Genomic DNA, 19,642 nt, shown 5'->3' on the forward strand with positions numbered 1-19,642 from the left:
TAGAATTTTTCAAACTCTTCTTACTTTTTAACCATGATTCAGTCTTTCTGCATAAATTATATATCCCTAGCTTTGTCGTGCAGAGTCTTCCTAGAATACTGCTTTTAGTTTGCTTTCTATACTCCCTAATAAGAAGCAAAATTGCTTGCTGCAAACAGTGTGCAGATGTTCTGGCTCTGATTATGGGAAGAGGGATTGGTTGAAAGACAAAGATGAAGAGCTGTGTTAGAATAACAACAAATGGTCATAAGGCATCTGTCAAAGATACTTGTGACCACTTCCAGTAAAAAGCAGTTCAATAGTATATAAAATAAGCAAGGAACTAGGAGCCACCCAGGTTCCATACAAATGATTTCTTCTCTATCAAAAAGCTGATGTGCAAGAACTTGACACCTCATACCATTTGGCCAAGTGGCAACACTACCAGGTAATTTTACAAGCAAAACTAGAGATTGTTCTGTCTTTGTCCTACCCAGTCAATAGCCTGGCTATCTCATATGGTACTGGCAAAAACTGCTCTGTGTACATTTCCTAAATAGGGAGGTCTTCGCTGATCCATCTCATCTAAGTATAGGAGACAGTGACTGTTTTTAGCTTCTCTTCTGCTTTGCCTCCATGCCAGAAAGAGGATATGTGTTGGATAAGAGCAAATTCTGGCTCGACAACTATTAAGTAATAGGATCAACATATTAAAAGCATTTATATGCCTTGTTTGGAAATAACTTAGGCTTTTAGATACTGTGGTCTCACTGAAATGTGAAATAGGGCTTCTAAATGTCCAGGACAGTTCCAGAAAAGATCCAGAAAATGGATCTTATGCACCAACCTCACGTACACTCTTTTAAGAGTATCATCCTATGCAAAACTCCGTCTAGCATTAAATAATTCATTCAGTGGGGAAGGACAAGATCTTTTTTCTCCTTTTTTCCCCTCATTATTGAAACAATCCTCATTCTTTCCCCAAATATACTCTACTGAAAATATTGTTCTCACCATGACAATGTTGATATTTAGATAAGAGAATTATCTTTTTCACTGTACCATTATGATTTATGTCACTTTCAGCTTAATCTTTGAATAATCAGTCATATTTTTATTTACAAATGTGGATCAATTAAGTTATTGAAAATACTTGTCCTCACAAGGGAAAGCTGTTTTTTCCCCTCCCTAAGTGGCCTGCATGTATCTGTGTATGAAACTGAAGTAAAACTTCTCCTGTTCGTTTGCTTCAGAAGCAGAAGATGCATCAAATCATTCTTCAGACTTTTTTAAAGACTGATATAAAAGACCAGTGTCTAGTTTCCTACCTCCAAACCTAAACCAGGTTCTGAACCTGGCAAGCGGTTTGTCCGTGACTGTTCCAAAGCAGAAAGGAGAAAAGCTGAAAATATTGTAGCTGCCTGAGCCAGCGCGAGCCCCGGGAGGCCACACGTTCTGTTTGATGCATGCAAGGAAAGGTCAGCCTTCTGCGCCAGCCACAAACCGAATGGGAAATCTCCAGGGGGAAGTCAGAGGCTGTTTGTGAGCAGGACGGGTTGCTCCTGTGGATCTGGTTGTGCCAGGTTCTCTGCAATACTCATCTCCATAACCAAGGCTGGCAGTTACTAGATTGCTGCGCCGTAAATTTAAGGTCTGCTGTAATTGTTCCTCTCAAAAACATAGGTATACATTCATACACTGGCTTTGCAAGCCAAAGGGGAGAGTATTAACGAAGAGTGGGGAAGCTTGTGGTAAGTGGAGGAGGGAGAGAGAAAATAAGGACAAATAAAAGAGGTAGTGGAAAGCATAGGTAGTTTCACAAGAGGCAGTGGACAGCCTTTTCCATCTACCTTTCCCTAATGCCTTGCAAGCAAATAAATTGTTCCTGTATACATACATCTCTTCCCAAAAGGTCTGTCTTTGGGGAGAATTCAATATTCCTATACATGAAGTTATACCTATGCTTTGGATCCAAGTTACCCATTTTCATACTTTTAAACAGAAATTTTGTCTCAGACTTTCAGGTGGAACAAATACTCACAGCCCCTCAAACCCATTTAAAGTATCAGAGGAGCAGTTAGGGTTTTATTCATTTTTAATGTGTTTTTGCCGGCTGTAATTTTAAAATATTTTGTCAATTTTTGTAATTCTCACGGTCTTATACACAATCCTGAGGGTTGCTCTTGAGTGGGTGATGATTGTACAGATGCACACAAGCATGTAAATCCTCTCTGTGGATTCAGGACCAAAAAATATCCACTTCCAGTGCTGGCAAAGATGCACTTAAAGATGTTCCTTTCTTTAAGAGCTCCATGAGGTAGGTCCAAAAAGCAAACCCCATTCAATAAAACAAAAAATAATGAGTAATAAAAAGTTCTATCCTCTACAATCGCAGGTATTCCTATCCTGTGTTAGAAGTTAAATTCAGGAGAAACATGGTGAGATGTTTCTTTAACATATACCCCAATAACCCTTCACAGTTTTATTCCTTCCTCCTGGGTGGTTGCATTCTCCCTGCCAGTGATGCTCTTCTAAATCTCCTGGGTTATTGTTTCCCTCCCAGAAGTCCTCTTGACACTCTGGAGCTGCCCCTTTCATTCTCCTAATTAATGCAACACTTTGATTCCACTCTTTGCAGATGGGTTATAAGATTAGGGACATGTGTCAAGACTCATTGACAGACTGAAAATTTGTCTCAGTCAGTGAAATGTTGCAATTTTCTCTTCAATTTTATCATTTAACCTTACTATAACCACTTGCCTGTGGAGTTGAGGTGAACAATGTTACATCTTCCACAATTAACTAGTCTCAGTGTCTTAATTGGGCCTTATATCTCCCATAGAACGTCAAAAGTTGCTATGACAAGTTAAAAGCCATCCTTTAACAGAAATATCAAGTCAGGTATATTATTCTGGAGGTTAGTATCTGTCCTTTCAGTGCCAGGTTTTGCTAAAATGTACATAAAATTTAGCATGCCTTTTAGACTGTCTCTATTTGCTAATCCTCTGAGGGAGCTATCACAGTATTATTTTAGTTATTACAATGAGCATATTAATTTTGTATTTTGTAATATATATGATTTCCTAATAAGCGTCCCTTTTTTCTGTAACCCACTCCATCTCCATTGTAAAAGGGAAAATACATGTTCTAAGATTCTGCAGTTTTCTACAGAGAACAAAATATTGGGGAGATTAAACATTAGACATGGAAGACAAGCTCTTCCATCAGATGCCTTATGGGTAAACTGGAAATAAATAAAAAAGGCAAATTTCGGAAAAAAACCCCCAGGTTTCTGGAATTGTGGAGTCAAAAGTTTGATCACTCCAATTTTTGTTACTTTAAATTGAGTGAATGAACATAATGTATATTTAAACAAAAAGTTCTGTGTATGAAGACCATAAGCAGCTTTGCTTCTCGTTAAGTTTTTTCACTTATTTTTTTAAAGATTACTCATCACAGAAATGCTAATGAAGTTCAAATTACACTGAAGAAAATTCCAATTAAGTACTATAGCATCAATCTGTTAGTATCCTTCAAGTATTTCCAAAGCCACTTTTGCAGTTAAATTTTCATAATAAGATAGGAATTGAGAGTGGACCACCATTAGAAGATCACTTTCCAAGAGAACACTTCAAAATTACATCTAACTTTTGCAAACGATTCGTTGGCTTAGGCTAAAAAATTCTGTCAAGGCTAGATAGAAATAGCAATAATAGCATCTGATCTGTGCAAGCTGGTTTTCTTTTGACATGCAGCTGCCAATATTCAAAAAAATTGCAAATCAGAAGGCTACATATTTATGAGAACTAGTCTCCATAAATCTCAGATTTTATCATGTTTGAAGCTTCCTTCTAAACGAGAACAGTAAACTTGTAAGTGAAACTTGTAAATCAGTTTTATCACTGTCTATGTGTGCATATGTATGATATATAAATATACTTGAAATTCCAAATTGAACTTGTAAGTAGGTCTGATAAGTTTTTCTACTTCAAATTTCATCTCTCTCTAGGAGGTGGGAGGGGAGTCATGGGAGTGTTATGGCTGGTATCATGCATGAATATGCATTTCATATGCTGTGCATGCAGTACTGCACACTTTCCTTACTGCAATGGAACTATCGGTCCTTACAACAGTAAATTCTTTAGAAAATGATCCCATTGTTTAAATCTGCAATGTTAATAAAATACAACCAGATTCTGATTCACAGCAACAGTGAATCAGCTGCAAATTTCCAGTTCCATACTAAGCTACAATGATATAAAGCTTAGTATGGGGACTGGAGGCTTACTTGCTTGTCTTTGTAATACAATATAGTATACCTCACTTAAAAAATAATATCTTCCTCTATCACTATAGTAGAGACAGCACTTACTGGGACCTCTACTGTTCCAGGTACCTGTAGCACTGATTCAAACCAGTAATAATTTGCGGTGATAATAAAATTATTTATTGGCTGCCTATTCTGTAAATTACATTTATTCTGAAAAAATAGTAAAGTCAGATCTATTTTATGTATAAGGAATAGTTTCATCATCAAAGCTACAGACAACTAAATGTAGAATAACCGGTGACTTGAGGCATCAAACGAATCAAGGGATAGCATTCTTTGTGTGCTTTGTCAGCTCCAGAGCATCCGAAACAAAACTGAACATAAAGGATACTTTTCTGCTCTTAATATAATTTGTATATCGTGAAATATTAAAAATGTGAACAGGACAGAAAGATGCTGTCACAGGTCAAACAATTTTTAATGCTTTTTTATTTTCTCTAGTTGCTTGGTAAGCTACTAGAAAAGCATTCCCTTTTGCCTGGCAGTAACCTTCAGAGATCTTTGTAATGCAGTTTTACACACTTTCTTTTCCTCATGTTTTTACACTTGCTTATGAAGCTATCTGGAAAGGTATCCTTATTATCATACAGCCTTATCTGAAGTTGTACCACACCTACAATAAGCCAATTAATTAGTAATGATGGGCTCTTTTCAGCTGCACACTCATTTTCAAATGAATTTATTGAAGTAAAGGATTTACAGCATATGGACTTACAGACTTCCCATGAGTTAAACTGGCATCCATATGTACAGCTTTCAGTAGAGAACTCTAGAGTAATATTTACAATGTAAATATCAACTTTTATTACATAAGAAACAAATATATCACAACTTTCACTTCACAACATATTTGTTCTGGTTTGATGACTAAAGCCATCTCTTTGAAATACTATGTGGAACTCAAAAATAGCTTGTTCTTGTCATAGACTTTACCAGGTGTCCTTCAGAGGTCCTGAAAAGCAAAGGAGAAATACGTTTTAAGTCATTTTAGTAAGCATTTGCATCATGACGCGTATGAAAGCAGACAACGGACAAGAAGTAACACTTGATATAAGAAAATTCCTGCGCTTGGGACTGACAAGCATGAGATAGAGCTGTTCACAGGAGTTTGGTGGGCATTACAGCCAGCAGACAAAGCTGCAGGATGAGGAAGAAACGTTGAAGGATTAGGCAAAAATGCTACCGCACATTGGCCTACAGCGCAGAACAGCTCACTTGGAAAACAACTGTATCCTTGAAATGGATACACAAATTCAGGGTGCTTAATACACATTACATTAGCAACTGGGCACTGTGATAAAATGACCAGTAACAATCAATACTGAGTAAGCGATTCACCTATAGGGAGATCTGGATCATCAGTACAGTCCATAAAAAAGGAAAGGACTGAAAATATTTCCAGGAAAACACCCGTGACCCGCTGCACCACTACTCTCTCTCACTTAGTCAATGCCAGAAGTTTTAGAAGGTGCAAAATCCGGGAGCAGATATTTTTGCAATAATCTTGTCTAGAAAGAACATTTCTTTCCTGAATCCCATCACTTACAAATTATTTTGCTCCTTGAGGCATAAGCAGTTTATGTCCTTTCTAATCTTTGGGAACTTTAGAGGAACTGCCACATTTGTGGAAAGGAAAAGAACATTTTCTTTCAGTCTTGGAAGGAAACAACAGTTTGGAGAAATGTCTTTTCTTTTTTCTTACTTGTAGTTGAGACACAGCTGAATGCCAAAAACCATCCTATCATCAATTTAATAATACACTTTTGAGAATACCAAGCCCAATTCACTTCTACGTTACCCTTTCAATTTTATGTCCCTGCAAGTGCTGTGATGTAGAAGGGTTTATATTTCAGTAAACCAAAGAAACATATTTGTGAATGCTTTTAGAAAAATAGTAGTAGCTAAATGGAAAACAGTAACTGCAGTATTTGCACATCAGACGATGCCTCTGTAGCACACCTCAGATGGGAGTCAAGTGCTTTCTTAATGCTTAGGGTTCATGTTGCTGATCCTCTTAGTTCTAGGGGCAACTCCCTTCTAATGAAATAGATGTTAAACAAAATGTGCAGCTTTTTTTTTTTAATTAAAAGAAATATCCTTGAGTTTGTTCTCTGAAGAAATAATAATCTTCGTAATTAAAAATGAGTCAATTCTGGTTTTATGCTGCAGTGCACACAAGTTGAAACACCCAAGTGAGTTAGGTGCATTATTAACAGTGCCATTTAATTAGGAATTTTCAATAACAGCAATCATGGGATAACTTAATTATTGTTATTAAAATGATTGTTATATTCAGACACAATCCCTATAGAAACGTGCAGCTTTTCATGGAACATGGCTTTTTCCTAGATGATTCTGCTTTTCTGATAGGCCACACTTCATGTATGATTAATCTCATTTTACGGGTCAAGTCACGTAAGAGATTGCAAGAGGAAAGACAATCTGGGCATACCAGTGGGAGGTGGCTCAGCAGCTCATCTACAGAATCGTAGTTTTCTGAAAAGGAAGGTTCAAGAAGTTCTGCTTCATCTCGAAGTTTAGCAGGGTTTAGCTCTTCCTGGCTGTTGTGGATCAGAAACAAGTTTTATTGCTTTCAGACAAAAAAGCAAACAAGCAAGCAAAGCCTTCTTCTAACTGTTGCTATTGCACATTTTTGTTACACTTATACCAAAGTGTCATAAATCACATGAAATAGCATGCTTAATGGGTGAAGAGACATGATATTTAAAAGCAGCTGTCTAAATGAGTGAATATACAAACGGAATATAAGCTCTACAAAAACACATGCTGGCACTTCTCCCCTATACTGATTAGGACATATGGTCTTTCTGGGACTTCTAAATTTTCATTTTATGTGTTTACTTAAAGGCAAATTTTCAACAAATAGTGCATTTGCTTTGTAAAATTGGTGTCCATGTTCCATAGTTTTGTGGATTTCTCCTTAAGAGGCTTTTTTATAAATAAAACCATTTTAAGAATCTGTTAGAAGCTTTTTCAAATTGCCAGATGCTGTCTCCTCTTTATTCTTTTATTCTAATCTGATTGTAGTGTCTGCTCCAGTCTGGAAGAAAATGCTGTCTGTATTTGAAAACCATGTTATAAACGATGTTATAAATTCATTAATGTTCATTGCCTTTTGTTTTTCCTCTCTGTATACATAAGTGGGTATAAATCTTTTTTGTCTTAATACCATACAAGAATGGAAACAATATATATTTGCTTTCATGTAGTACCTTCTTTTTCCAGTTAAAACTGAGTTTAAGTATTTCTTCACAGCCATTTGCTTTCGAAAGCGGCTGTAGTTGTCAGTGAAGACAGCATCAGAGTGGCGTTTGACAGGACTGTCCTGGGAGCTGGCGATACAACAATTACAAAGAAAAAATTAATAGACGATATCCATTTAAAAGAAGATACCATTAAATGAGTGAAACAAATTTACAATGTTGATTAGCTAAATAAAATCAAATTTTCATTTCAGCTTTCATTTCCAACTATGACTTTGGATCTTTCTTCTGTTGAAAAGAAGCCAGTGCTTCTTTTGCTTACTACGTATTTTAGTAACAAGGATCAAATTCTAAGGATCGGTATTCAGTCTTTTTGGGCATACCTTCCACTGATTTCTTTCTCCTGCTCAACTTTGCCATGGCCCATGCAATTAGGATCCATACTGAATGATTTCTAGAGTCCCTGCCCCAGGAATTCTGCAGGATCAAATGGCCGACTGTGGATTTCATGACTCCTTCCTGTCTGTTCTCATAGCCCCTGTTAACTCTTTTTAATAAACTGACTTTATTCTGATTTCTATAATTTGCATAAATATATTTTAGTACAATGCCAAGGTGCAGACTGGTTTAAGTCACAGTAAGTTCTTAAAGGAGCTGGTCACTGTTCACATTGAACTCAGTGAAGACAGAGCCTGCCTCTGAGGAAAGTAAGAGTGTAGCACCACGTACATAGCTACAAATGCTTGTTTTAAGGAGGTATAAGGAGACAAAACACACCTTGTGAAATCCAGACTTGGAGGCCTATTTTTCATACATGATCTTGGGAAGCCTCAGTGTGTTCTGCTTTAAATGACCTATGTTAGTTTATAGCTCATGAGAAACTGGCACTGTATGTTCTGGAATAAAGGCAGCATTGACATAAATGCAGGACCTAATTTCCACTCAGCTTTTGAGCATATGAAGTAGGCACTCAAAGGAACTGTCATATTAGGTCAGACCAAAGTATTCTACTACTCCGTTCCCAAGAGTGCCCAGTAGCTGCTGCTTAGGGATATGAAAACAAGGGAAGTATACAGTGATCCTTCCCAGCACCCTGCAACCATTAGTTTATGAATGTCCCAGTCTGGAAGCTGCATCCAGAACCCTTGTCTACAGATTTGCCTCATTCTTTTTCGAATCCTTCTATAATACAGATCTCCCAAACATCTGGCAATATGTTCTACAGTAAGAAAAAAATAATTCCTTTTTGTTTTGACTGTAAACTAATCGTTTCTTAATTTCATTGAGCATTCCCCTGTTGTTATGTAAGTACTGAGTAGTCAATCATTTTGTATTTATTTTTGCCATTCATCCGCCAAGCAAGTAAAAACACTACCAGAGAAAAAAATTAGTAAATTGGCGTGACAATCATTATAATATTGCCAGTATTTATTACCAGTGCTATGTGCAGTGTCTGTGGCTCTACCCCTCACAGCTGTATCAGGAATAAATAGTAACGTATTCATTTAGTAACAAATACCACTAAGTTGTTATATAGGATTTTCAGCTCCCCCATCATTATATCAGTTTCTCTGTCATTATCTCTAAATCGCAAAAATGACAACTTAGGTACAGAAGGATAAAAAATTGCCAATGAAGCCAGCTAGGAAAAAGCTCTACCTAATGTAAGTGTCACCTCACCTAACTCGTTTTCTAATAAGCGAATGCAGATATCTCTTCACAGCAAGTTTAGCCAAAAGATGGCTGTAGACACTGGTGAAAATTCCATCAGCATGCCTTGCATTTCTGAAATGGACAATAAATAAACTCTACAATACAACCTGGGTTCATATCATTTTGATAATGTTCATTTTGTAAACATACTGCTTTCCTTAAGTTATCTATTGCACATATTAAATTAAGCTAATTTCATAAAACAGCTTCCAGATTTTCACAATATACTTTTTAGCCCTTCCGGGGAAGTGAATTAATTCATCATGCCAGAATGGCAATGCAATCAACATTTCTACAGATATTCCTACTGCTACCAGTATTCGACCAAGGGCCATGTGGTTTTTTTCTGTAATTGATTCTTCCTTTCCTCTGTCTCAGTTTGAAAATGTGACCGATCTTTTGGCATAATTCAAGTAGTGCATCATCATTTGTATTTATGATAATAAAGAAACTCACCTATCAATAATTCTGGACAGATCAAAATAGAATTTCTCATTTTCAGGTAGTGTGTTCTGCAAAATGTCTGATTCAGACTTTAATGACCCGTGGGCATGGTCAGGTTCACTGGCTCCATCAAATGGCATTCTGTTTCCCAATCTGTTGGAGAAGAAAACCATGTGAAGTACAGTCAGCTGAGGACATACAACACTTCACTGCAGCTTACATTCTGGTTTGTTTCAAAAGGCACATCTACCTACTTTAATCTGTAACGCATTTTAAAGTAGTCTGGATAAAATAAAAATCACTTTCAGGTATAATCCATGCTCAGTGATAGAGTAATTGACATAACAGATCCTTCTCTCTAATGCATATTTTCTAAACATATGTTGCCATTGCACACAATTTATTCCAGTGAACAGTGAATAATGTATGGCAATTACAGCTCAAGTGGCAACCATGAAGCTTTTCATAACAACTACATTTTATATAAACGATGGATGGAATTACCTGCCTCCACCCATGCAAAGTGAAAATAGTTCCTGTGAAGTACTTACCTTCCGATTAAGACTTAAAATGTGCATTGAAATGCAGTATGAAACAGTTCTTAGGCCTTCTCTAAAGAAAGTAAACACACCCTTCGAGCACTTCAAACTAAATATGAAGTGCAGTCACGTATCTCTACGTGTTTTTATTCTCTCATGTTTAAATTAATTTGCTAGTTGCAAGTTAAAAAAGGTTCCCATTTAATCTTTTAAAATGTATCACGGCAATTGCTCTGTATAAACCAATGTAGTTACTTCACATTTTCGTAAACTGCTGTTTCTTATGATGTGTCATATTTTATCAAGGGCAATCTGACTGCATAGCGGTAGTTTGGCATCAGACGTTTCTTCTAGCTGCTCTTATGTTCTGTGGCAGACAACAGGCTCCCATTGCTATAGTAAACCCCTGCGTGTCATGATGTGCAAAAATCACATACTAAAACTAGGATAGGCTTTCATCCTTGTAATTTTACAGTTGTAACTATTAGCACTACTTATATATCTGAGGCATGTAGGGCTTCTGCCTGGTAAAAAAAGTAAAGTTGGTGTGTAAAATAAACCAACCCAAGTCACACCTTTTGAAAACCGGTCACTATGATGGTTTGCTATACCGTTTTTCATTGGTCTTTTTACACTTTACGTTCCTCTTACCTAGATGTAAAATGCACTTTTCTGCCATCTGATTTAATTTAGTTAGACAACTAACAACAACTTCAACAATTCAAAGCATGCAGCAGTACAAAAGCTACACATCGGTCCGTACGGACCACTTCCCCTCATTCATGATTCAGGGATCTTTAATATGTTCAGGTTTGCCTATGTATGTCTCTGCCTCTTAAAAGCTGCATCCACCCAGCTGAACTTCGGGGATCAAGGAGCTTTCCCACAAGAAAGGCCGAGACTGTTTTGATGGACACGCATCACGTCCCGGAGCACGTTATAACACGCATCCTCTACGCCATCTACATATACGATACGGCGGTCACCGCTACCCGGCTCGTGGGCCAGCGTTGCTGCTGGTGCCTCGGAAGGTGCGTCCGTGTCTCCGGGGGGCTTTTAAAGGGCAGGTTGGTCGGGCACCGGCTGGGCTCGGCCAGGCACGCTTGACCGAAGTCGCGGCGCGGAGATGCGCACCCGTCAGCTCCCGAGCAAGCACCCGGCAGGCAGCGCCGCACCGCGTGCTTGTCGGAAGAGCACGGTGGAAGGCTGGCGCTTCTCACAGCCCCCTCGGCCTCCCCGCCGAGGGCGAGCCCAGGCGGGCCGGCGGGGCGCGGAGGGGAGGGGAGCGGCGCGGAGCGCGGCGCGGCGCGGCGCGGAGCGGAGCGCGGCCCTTACCGGGGGACGGGCGGGAAGGCGGCTCCCCGCGGGGGCAGCGCCCGCGCCCGCCAGCAGAGGGCGCTGAGGAGGGCGAGGGCGAGGAGGAGCGGGGAGGCGCCGCGGAGCTCCATGGCCGCCACCTGCGGAGGGAAGAGCGCAGCCGTCACCCGCCGGCCCGCCCGCCCGGCCCTGCGCTGGGGCGCCGGGGCTTCGCCTCGGGCCGCGGAGCAACCGGCCCGGCCCCGGCCCCGGCCCCGGCCCCGGCCCCGAGGGACGCCGCCGGCAGCGGGGTCGCCGTGGCGGGCGAGCTGCCGGCGGGCAGGGAGAGCTGGCACCCCCGAAGGCGACCCCCGGCCCGGTGCAGGGGGCAGCGGCGCCCGGGGCTTAGCGACCTTGGTTTTTAAGCGGTGAAAAGGAAGGGTCCCTCCCCGGCTGCCCTGGACGGTCAGACCCGCTCTCCGCGACCCGACGGCCGGAGCGCCTTCCCTGCAGGTCCGGGACGGGAGAAGGGGAGGGGGGGACGGGGACACCCTCCTCATCCGCTGGGAAGTTGCCGCTGCGGCGGAGGGAAAGTTACTCACGGAGCCGCGAGTCCGTCGGTGGGGCTGGCTGGGAGGGCGCGGAGCGGAGGGAGCGCTGCGCTGGTGGGGGCCTGCGCCCTGCCCCGCTGCGCGGCTGCCGGGGCGGCGGCGGCAGAGGATGAGGAGGAGGAAGAAGAGGAGAGCTCCGTCTCGCCGCACGCTCTGAGCTGCCCGCCGCGCCGCCGCGTTTTATAGCGTTTACACGTTTCTGCTTCCGAAGGAGCAATCACGTTACTGGGGAGACGTCACCCTTCCCAAGGGGACGGTCGCTTTGTTCAGGACAGTCAGAGACTTCAGAGGTTTAACTCATGAGCAGCCGCGCACCCTACCTCTTCCACTCCACACACACCCCCCTCCCCCCCCCGCCGTTATTTGATTTATATTAACGACTTAGTTTTGCGGAGAGCAGGACCCCGTCGGCAGCGTGATTCCGCCTCGCAAAGCAGGAGAGCAGGCGGCTGGCGGGGGCTGTGGGGGGCACGCCGCACCGCGACCCCTGCCCGCAGCCGGGGCAGCCGGGAGGGGAGGTGGCTGCTCCCCCCGGGACCCTTCGCTCCCGCCCCGAGTGCTTCCCTGCGGAGCCCCCTCCTCGGCCCCGGGGTTGCTCCTTTCCCTAGCTCTCCGCCGGTGTTTTCAGGTTGAGCCGGTCCCTCTCTGTCCCCGGCACATGCCCGGGCCTGCCGGGGGTTCCCGCCACCACATGGGCCGCCGCTCGCACAGGCCGCCCCGGGGCCGCCGCTCGTAGAAGCCGCAGCGCCTGAACACGCAGGGGCTGCGCTGCAGGGAGTTGGTCTTAAATCTTTTTACGGGCTTCAGCTTGATTTTAGCAGGCGGCGGGGTGTTTACCAGTCTTTGCTTTTTCGTTTAAACTGTGTGTGTTCGTGGGAAACGGGTCAGCCCCCACGTCCAAGCACCGCTCAGCGCATCCAAGGGATGCAGGCGCGCAGGGAGCGCGGCTGGAGCGCATGGTAAACCCCCGTGAGCGGGAAGGGGGTCAACTCTTCCTTTTAACGTGTCTCAAGCCCAAACCTCGGGGCTGGAGTCACTGCCATAGCAAGGGAGAATCAGATAATTTCAAGTCTTCGATTTTCTCCTTCGAATTTTCCCTGCCTCAGAGACATCTGTGGGCAGCAGGGAAAGAAACACGGGGAAAGTGGGCGTGGGACCCGCGGGCGGGCTGGCAGGGCAGGGCTGTTCCTGCAAGCACCTCTTCAGTGTCGCACGGTGTCTTTTCAGCGCCCGCCCTGAAATACCTGCCAAAGAATCGCGGTAAGAATTTCAGCTGAAAAGGTCATTATCCTCTTTTCTTTTTTCTTTTTTTTTTTTCCTTGAGCTTTTGTGCCTCTAATCCTCCTACTCAGTAAGTAACTGTTGTACCAAATCCATACAGACGATTTCACCATTTCTTCTTACTTCTAGTAAGTTTCTCTGTTTCATGTTTCACTAAAGGTTAGGCAGGCTCAATGCCGAAGATTCTGCGATGCTTAATCACATTTTCTAATTCGGTTACATAAAAATTAAGTGAATTAGATTAAAAATGCCTGGAAATTTGTTTCTCGGATGACAGCTGTGACTAAAACCAGAGTTCCTGCAGTAGTCTAATTTCAGGAAATTTTCCCCTTGTTACTACATAACTAGAGGTCGAAGAAGCAATTCTGCTCTGGAATGGCGAGATGAGCATCAATAGCACCGTATTCCCCTCACCCCTCAGAAATATCCCAGCTAGGGCGTATAGGCGTCGTGCTGCATGCACGACCCGGGAAAGTTCAATGGACTTCACCCAAGTGCTTGAAAGGAGAGAGAGAAGGAGAAACCCATCTCCCGGGCGGCGTAAAAACGCGTTGCTGGGGCGCTGCGAAGGCTGCGGACGCCCGGCCTCCTGCCCTGGAGCGGCGAGCGGGGGAGGGAAAGGCGGCTCTCGGGCCGCAGGGCGCGGGCACCCCGCGGCCAGCGCTGCGCCGGGCTCGGGGGGGCCGGAGCGCCGCGGCTGCCCGCGCCCCCGCTCCTCAGCCCCGCTCTTCTGTCCCGCTCCTCAGCCCCGCTCTTCTGTCCCCCTCTTCTTCTGTCCCCCTCTTCTGTCCCCCTCCTCAGCCCCCCTCTTCTGTCCCTCTCCTCAGCCCCTCCTCAGCCCCGCTCCTCAGCCCCCTCCTCAGCCCCGCTCCTCAGCCCCCCTCTTCTGTCCCCCTCCTCAGCCCCGCTCCTCTGCCCCCTCCTCCGCCCCGCTCTCCTGCCCCGCTCCTCAGCCCCGCTCCCGCCGAGGGTGCCGCTGCGGGAAAAGCCCAAACGCAGCCGCAGGAGGAACCGGAGAAGAAAGGAAAAGTTTCCTCTCGGCATGCCTGGGCTAGCGCAGCCTGGAGAGGAGGGTCTCGCAGGAGTCTGCGGGCTGCGGTCCCTGGGAGGGAGGAGGGGAGCCGCCGACTAAATCTAAGGGATATGTGAAAAACAAGTATCTTGTCAGTTGCTACGTATGTGCTGTATGGGTGGCTGCATGCTGTGAGGAAATGTATATAGACTGCACTGCCAAAAAAATCTGAGAATCACTGGTAAATCAGTACTTTTTTACCATACCATACCATACCATACCATACCATACCATACCATACCATACCATACCCTACCCTACCCTACCCTACCCACTTATTTACCACACCTGGTAAATCTGGATTGCTGTAACTTTGTTCCCCTTTTCACAGGTAGTACGCTAGATTGGACAAGGGAGTAACATCCTGTAGGGCTGGCTAAAATGGCCTCAGAACCTCTCTAGGGCTGGCAGTATTACTGAAAAAAACCCTCTCTATAGCCCCTTTAATGATCTGAGCAATCTTTAGTGCATCTAGTCTTACAATACCAACTATTTTCCCTGTTTTATAGACAAGAAACTGAGTCATAGGGAGATCAAGTGGATTCCCCTTGTTTACCCAGGAAATCTCCAGTGGAGATTTGAATTGACCCAGATGTCCCAAGCACTTTTCAATTGCACTAACAATTGTCTGCATTTCCCTTCAACACCCTGCTGCACCCACTGTCTCCTCCTCTTGAATCAAGATAAACTGAAGAAGAGATGCTGCCTCTCCCTTTCTCCTTAGTCCTTCCTCTCATTTCTCAAGAGGATTTTCATTGAGGGAGGTTGTTTTGGGATGACTGAGAAGGGTTTGGGGTGGCAATCCAAATTCTAGTCTTTTCCAACCTTTTTTTTTCCTGAAGCTTACATACAATATTATTTCCACAACATTTCCAGATGTTTTGATAAAAGCAAGTCATTAAAGTGAAAATAAATCTTTATAAACAGACAGAGAAAAACCCCTTTTCTGTAGGAGTCCTAAGTGAATCCTTTAAGATCTAGCCAGATGGACCCATTTTGGATGGTAACTCCTACTGCCTTCTACTGACAGAAACTCTACCCTTTCAGGAAAGAGTTACTTCGAAAAAAATTGTGCTTGTGAGCTTCTCCGGGATAATAATTAGACACAGGCAACTCTTGGAAAGTCAGGTATTTTGGGGTGGCTGTTGCAGGAATCCTGATGCATAGCAGCTCCGCATTTATTGAACCTTCTGACTTTGGTCTATATGTTATCAAATATCTTTTGGTTACTCTTCACTCTTGTTTTATTTTCTTTAATGTTCCACTTAACATAAAAAAGGTTTACAATCATAAAATGGCAATATTTGGGAATGATGGAAAACCAATTAGACAAGATTGAGCAAAGAGCAGAAGCTTGTCTGAAAGTATCCCACCATTTGTATACAAACTTGTGTCATGTATATATAAATTAAGTATTTCCTAAAATAGCTACATCATCTGGGGGAAAGAGATTTGGGAGTTTTTAGCTTTGTTAGTTAGAACTGATTACTATTTTTAGCGTGCAAAACTGTGCTGAAATTGATGGGCTAAAAAACCTCTTAAAGCCAAATCCTTAGATGAGAGAAATCTGCTTAGTTCTTTGGAGGACCTGCTTCACATTTACCAGATTTATCATGTAATTGTATTTTAAAAAGAGAAATTACATCAGCAATAGAAATATAGTTTTACTTTGGGAAAAAAAAAAGAAAGATAATAAAAGAGTTGGTTTAGGGCTTATGTATTATATCAGAAAAAGAAACTTCTACTGACTCATGAGCTCCGCCTCACGAATCATTGGGTCTGTAGATGAGTTCAGAAACTCTGCCTTTGATCCTGTAGCCATATCACATTGATCCATGAGTTTTTAGAGTTTATAGAGCAGATTGATGGAGCACTACCATTCAGCAGCTAGCTTTTCCGACTTCCACAAAAGAGATAACAGAAGAAATGTCAAGGAACTGTATATGGAGAGTAAAAAAGACAAATAATAAGTGATAAACTAAGATGCCCTTCTCTAATCCTTTGATAGCATGATTAGCATAATCTCCCATTTATGCTCTCAGCACCCTGTTGCCTTGCTTGGTCCCACTCTCCCATAAACTTTCATACTCCTCAATATCACCTGGTTGGAAAAAATGGATAGGGTCACTTGCTGAAACTTGTCCCAGCTTCACTCTCTTTGCAGCTCTCTCAATGTTTCTCAGGAGAAATAAGGAGAAAACCATCAGTTCATTCTTTTAGGTAAATTTTATTTCAAAAGCACAGTCCCTGTTCCATCATACCTTGAGCCTGAGTCAGTTCTGCAGACTCAGAAATGTGATGGTAAACAGAATAAAACACAGACAAATATTTTGCAATTGAAAACTCATGACTTGCCTCCCACAGCAGAAACATTCAGCAGAAGAGTGCTTGTCTCCTCAGTTCCCAGGCTGTGAAGGGGTTACGCAGGTGGAACAGGGGAGCCTTCATTTCCTTTCTCACTGTTCTTAAGCCCTGATTTCAGGTCACAAGTGTGGATCCTCGGAGCAGAGTCATTAACCAGAGTAAACTCCTGCAACAAGTAAATTATATTAACAAATATGCCTACTGTGTACAACACTTATACAAGTCCTTCGTGTTCCAGGTGGTACCTTTGCATTATGACTCTGTGTGGGTTAACAATTTTCAAAATCAGTTTTCAAAATCACTGGAACATTTGGATTATGCCCATGACTCCCAACCACTCTTCCACCTCCTGCATTAGTATGTCCTGACATGTCATTAACACAGACATGCTTGACTAAAACTTCCCAGTGGATAGCACGATGAGCAAAAGGCATGCGGGAGAGCTCAGTGGTACTCCCAAGGGTCTTTTCCCCTTGTCTATCATGCCATTTAGGAAAACTCTTATCGCTTGTAGTTTAGTTCTATGTTTTCATACTCCCTGCTCCCTCACTCCAAAGTGCAATCTCAGCTTCTCTCAAAGTCTCCAAAACGGTTTGGGACAGACATTTTGTTCTCCAGGTGTTTATGTTGTTTGGTATGTGGTTGAACTACTGTTTCATGTCCATCTGGTTCATGGTATGCAGCTGTCCTAGAAGCGTCAGTCCAAATTCCTTCTTATTCTTTAGCGTGGACGTGATGTTTTTGCCATTCCCCTCTCAATAGCAGACGCATGTATTCTGCACTCATTCCCCAGGAAGATCCGTGACTATACAAGCTTCAACAGCAGCTTCAGTACTTCTGTTTTTCTTTCAAAGCAATCTGCTTTTACTGCTTCCCCTAACTTGTTTAAATAATTTCATTCACCTTAAAACCCAGAAAATCATATGGTAATAAAAAGCTTGTCAGGAGGCAGAGTAGTTTCTGGTTTGGTCATGTTGGGTATTCTTTGTTTTTAACAAGCTATCTGAAATATATCCTACTCCTACCACCACTGTTATAATCTTCAACCTTCAGCAAAAGATCAGATGATACTTTCATCACCAGAAATGTGTTCCTCCTCCTGCAGCTGCCCCAGCCCATTCCTCTTCTCTGCAAATCTAAAATAACCTCTGTATATGTCAAGAATGTATTTCTTTAAGATGCCACAGCATTCAGGCTCAGCTTCCCACCCATTTTCAGCCAAGTCTTTGCTTCACAGTTTCAAGTTTTTCTACATAAATTGATTTGTCTATACAAAACTGGATTTTCTATGGTGAACCTTTGAAAAATCACTTTATTTTTCACTATATTCCAACATATGTAAATTTCTCTAAGCTAATATCTAATTATCCAAACAGATACTAAGAACTACCTTTCAAACCTGCATCCCTACATTTTCACCATGCTTTCGGGCCTGTCACCTGTACTATATGATACCTTATGACTGTCCTTTTGCATCTAGCTGTACAAAAGGAATATAAAATGGAAATAACCTCCAGAATCCCTTCAGGTTGCCTGTTAAAAGTAAAACCCATACACCAATGCCACAGTGGAGCTCAAAAGTTAGAAGGAAAGCTTGAGAGCAAACATGCCTGGGGCACCTTATCTTACTCTGATTCACTGTTGAGAGTTTGGAGCCAAACTCACCTCATGGAGTTTGGCTGCAAGTTCATCAGAAGCTCGGGGAATCCAAGAAACTAATGATGCTAATGGCTAGGAGCACATCTCCAGATGCAACCGTCCCTTTGCCTTAAAAGTCCCTTTGCCTTCCTACCTAGTTCCTATACTGACTGCAAAAAAACCCATGAAGTATCAGAGAATTTAGTCCATTTATACATTTGTAACTGTATGATTGGAATCTTTCATGTGGTGTATACATAACACCTTTGTTGAAAGGACTGGGATACTTCTCCAATTTTGAATAGATCATTTTCCCTGTGTATAGTACAAGATCCTGGTTCTAAACTGCATGGCCAAATTCTTTTTGTGTTCCCCAGTGAACATCGCTACTATTGCACTGTCTGGAAGCTTGTGAGAGCAGACGTATCATCTCAGGATATAGAAAAACCCACGTCAGTCGGGCTGGAAGGCACATCTTAAGATGCTAATTATGCCAGGATAACTTTATCGCTTGAACTGACCTAATCATCACAAGTTCTTTATTTACCAAGCTGAAAAAAGCAACCATCTAAAAGCCATGGCAGAAACAAGCTAAAAATGCTTCAGTCTCAAGCAATTACCACTATTGTCTTCATGGAAAAAGAGCTGAGAAAGGTTTTCTAAAACAGTCCATGTGTATAAAGGGCATAGTGTAACGTGCTGTCTCTTAGCGCTACTTTAAGCCTAATGTACGTTGTTATGGCTGTGAAAATCTATATTCACATTTAGCTTCCATGAAGAAGCCATATAGAAGAAAGTATCAACCTGTTAGTTTACCATCCTAATAAATTACATAATTTAGACTTAACTGTTTTTGATATTAGTTATGGAAGAATTTTTGTAGTGTTCATGGACAAGAGAGGTACAGTTCCAATCTAGTTTATCATTTAGTTCAACACCACAGGTCACCGGAACAAACAATAAACGCCTACATCTTGTTTAATTGGCTTCTTGGCCAATACATCAATGGCTCATTATCCTTTTTGTCCTACATGAAGCGTTAAGAACGTTCCAGTGAACGCAGCACTGAAGTCAATATATTCCACTTTATTAAGTACGCATAAATAGAAATACTAGTAGGATTTGAACGGATTTGGGGAGGCGAAGATCGT

The 19,642-nt window shown here is 42.4% G+C and overlaps 1 protein-coding gene across 2 annotated transcripts; it reads right to left on the minus strand.

Annotated features, from left to right (window-relative positions):
• Positions 1–5,043: 5,043 nt before the first annotated feature.
• On the minus strand, positions 5,044–12,240 carry VIP (vasoactive intestinal peptide). 2 transcript variants are annotated; one of them, XM_075497363.1, is made up of 7 exons: positions 12,128–12,240; positions 11,565–11,686; positions 9,703–9,843; positions 9,214–9,318; positions 7,543–7,662; positions 6,762–6,870; positions 5,044–5,261 (listed from the first exon to the last, which is right to left on the minus strand). In XM_075497363.1, exons 2-7 carry the CDS (start codon positions 11,675–11,677, stop codon positions 5,253–5,255), a joined length of 597 nt encoding a protein of 198 aa, XP_075353478.1. In that variant the 5' UTR covers positions 11,678–11,686; positions 12,128–12,240; the 3' UTR covers positions 5,044–5,252. The 2 variants fall into 2 exon arrangements, with proteins under 2 accessions (XP_075353478.1, XP_075353479.1); XM_075497364.1 differs by lacking the exon at positions 9,214–9,318.
• Between the last annotated feature and the right edge of the window lie 7,402 nt (positions 12,241–19,642).

This window comes from Mycteria americana, chromosome 3, assembly GCF_035582795.1.
Source record: "Mycteria americana isolate JAX WOST 10 ecotype Jacksonville Zoo and Gardens chromosome 3, USCA_MyAme_1.0, whole genome shotgun sequence".
Taxonomy (NCBI): domain Eukaryota; kingdom Metazoa; phylum Chordata; class Aves; order Ciconiiformes; family Ciconiidae; genus Mycteria; species Mycteria americana.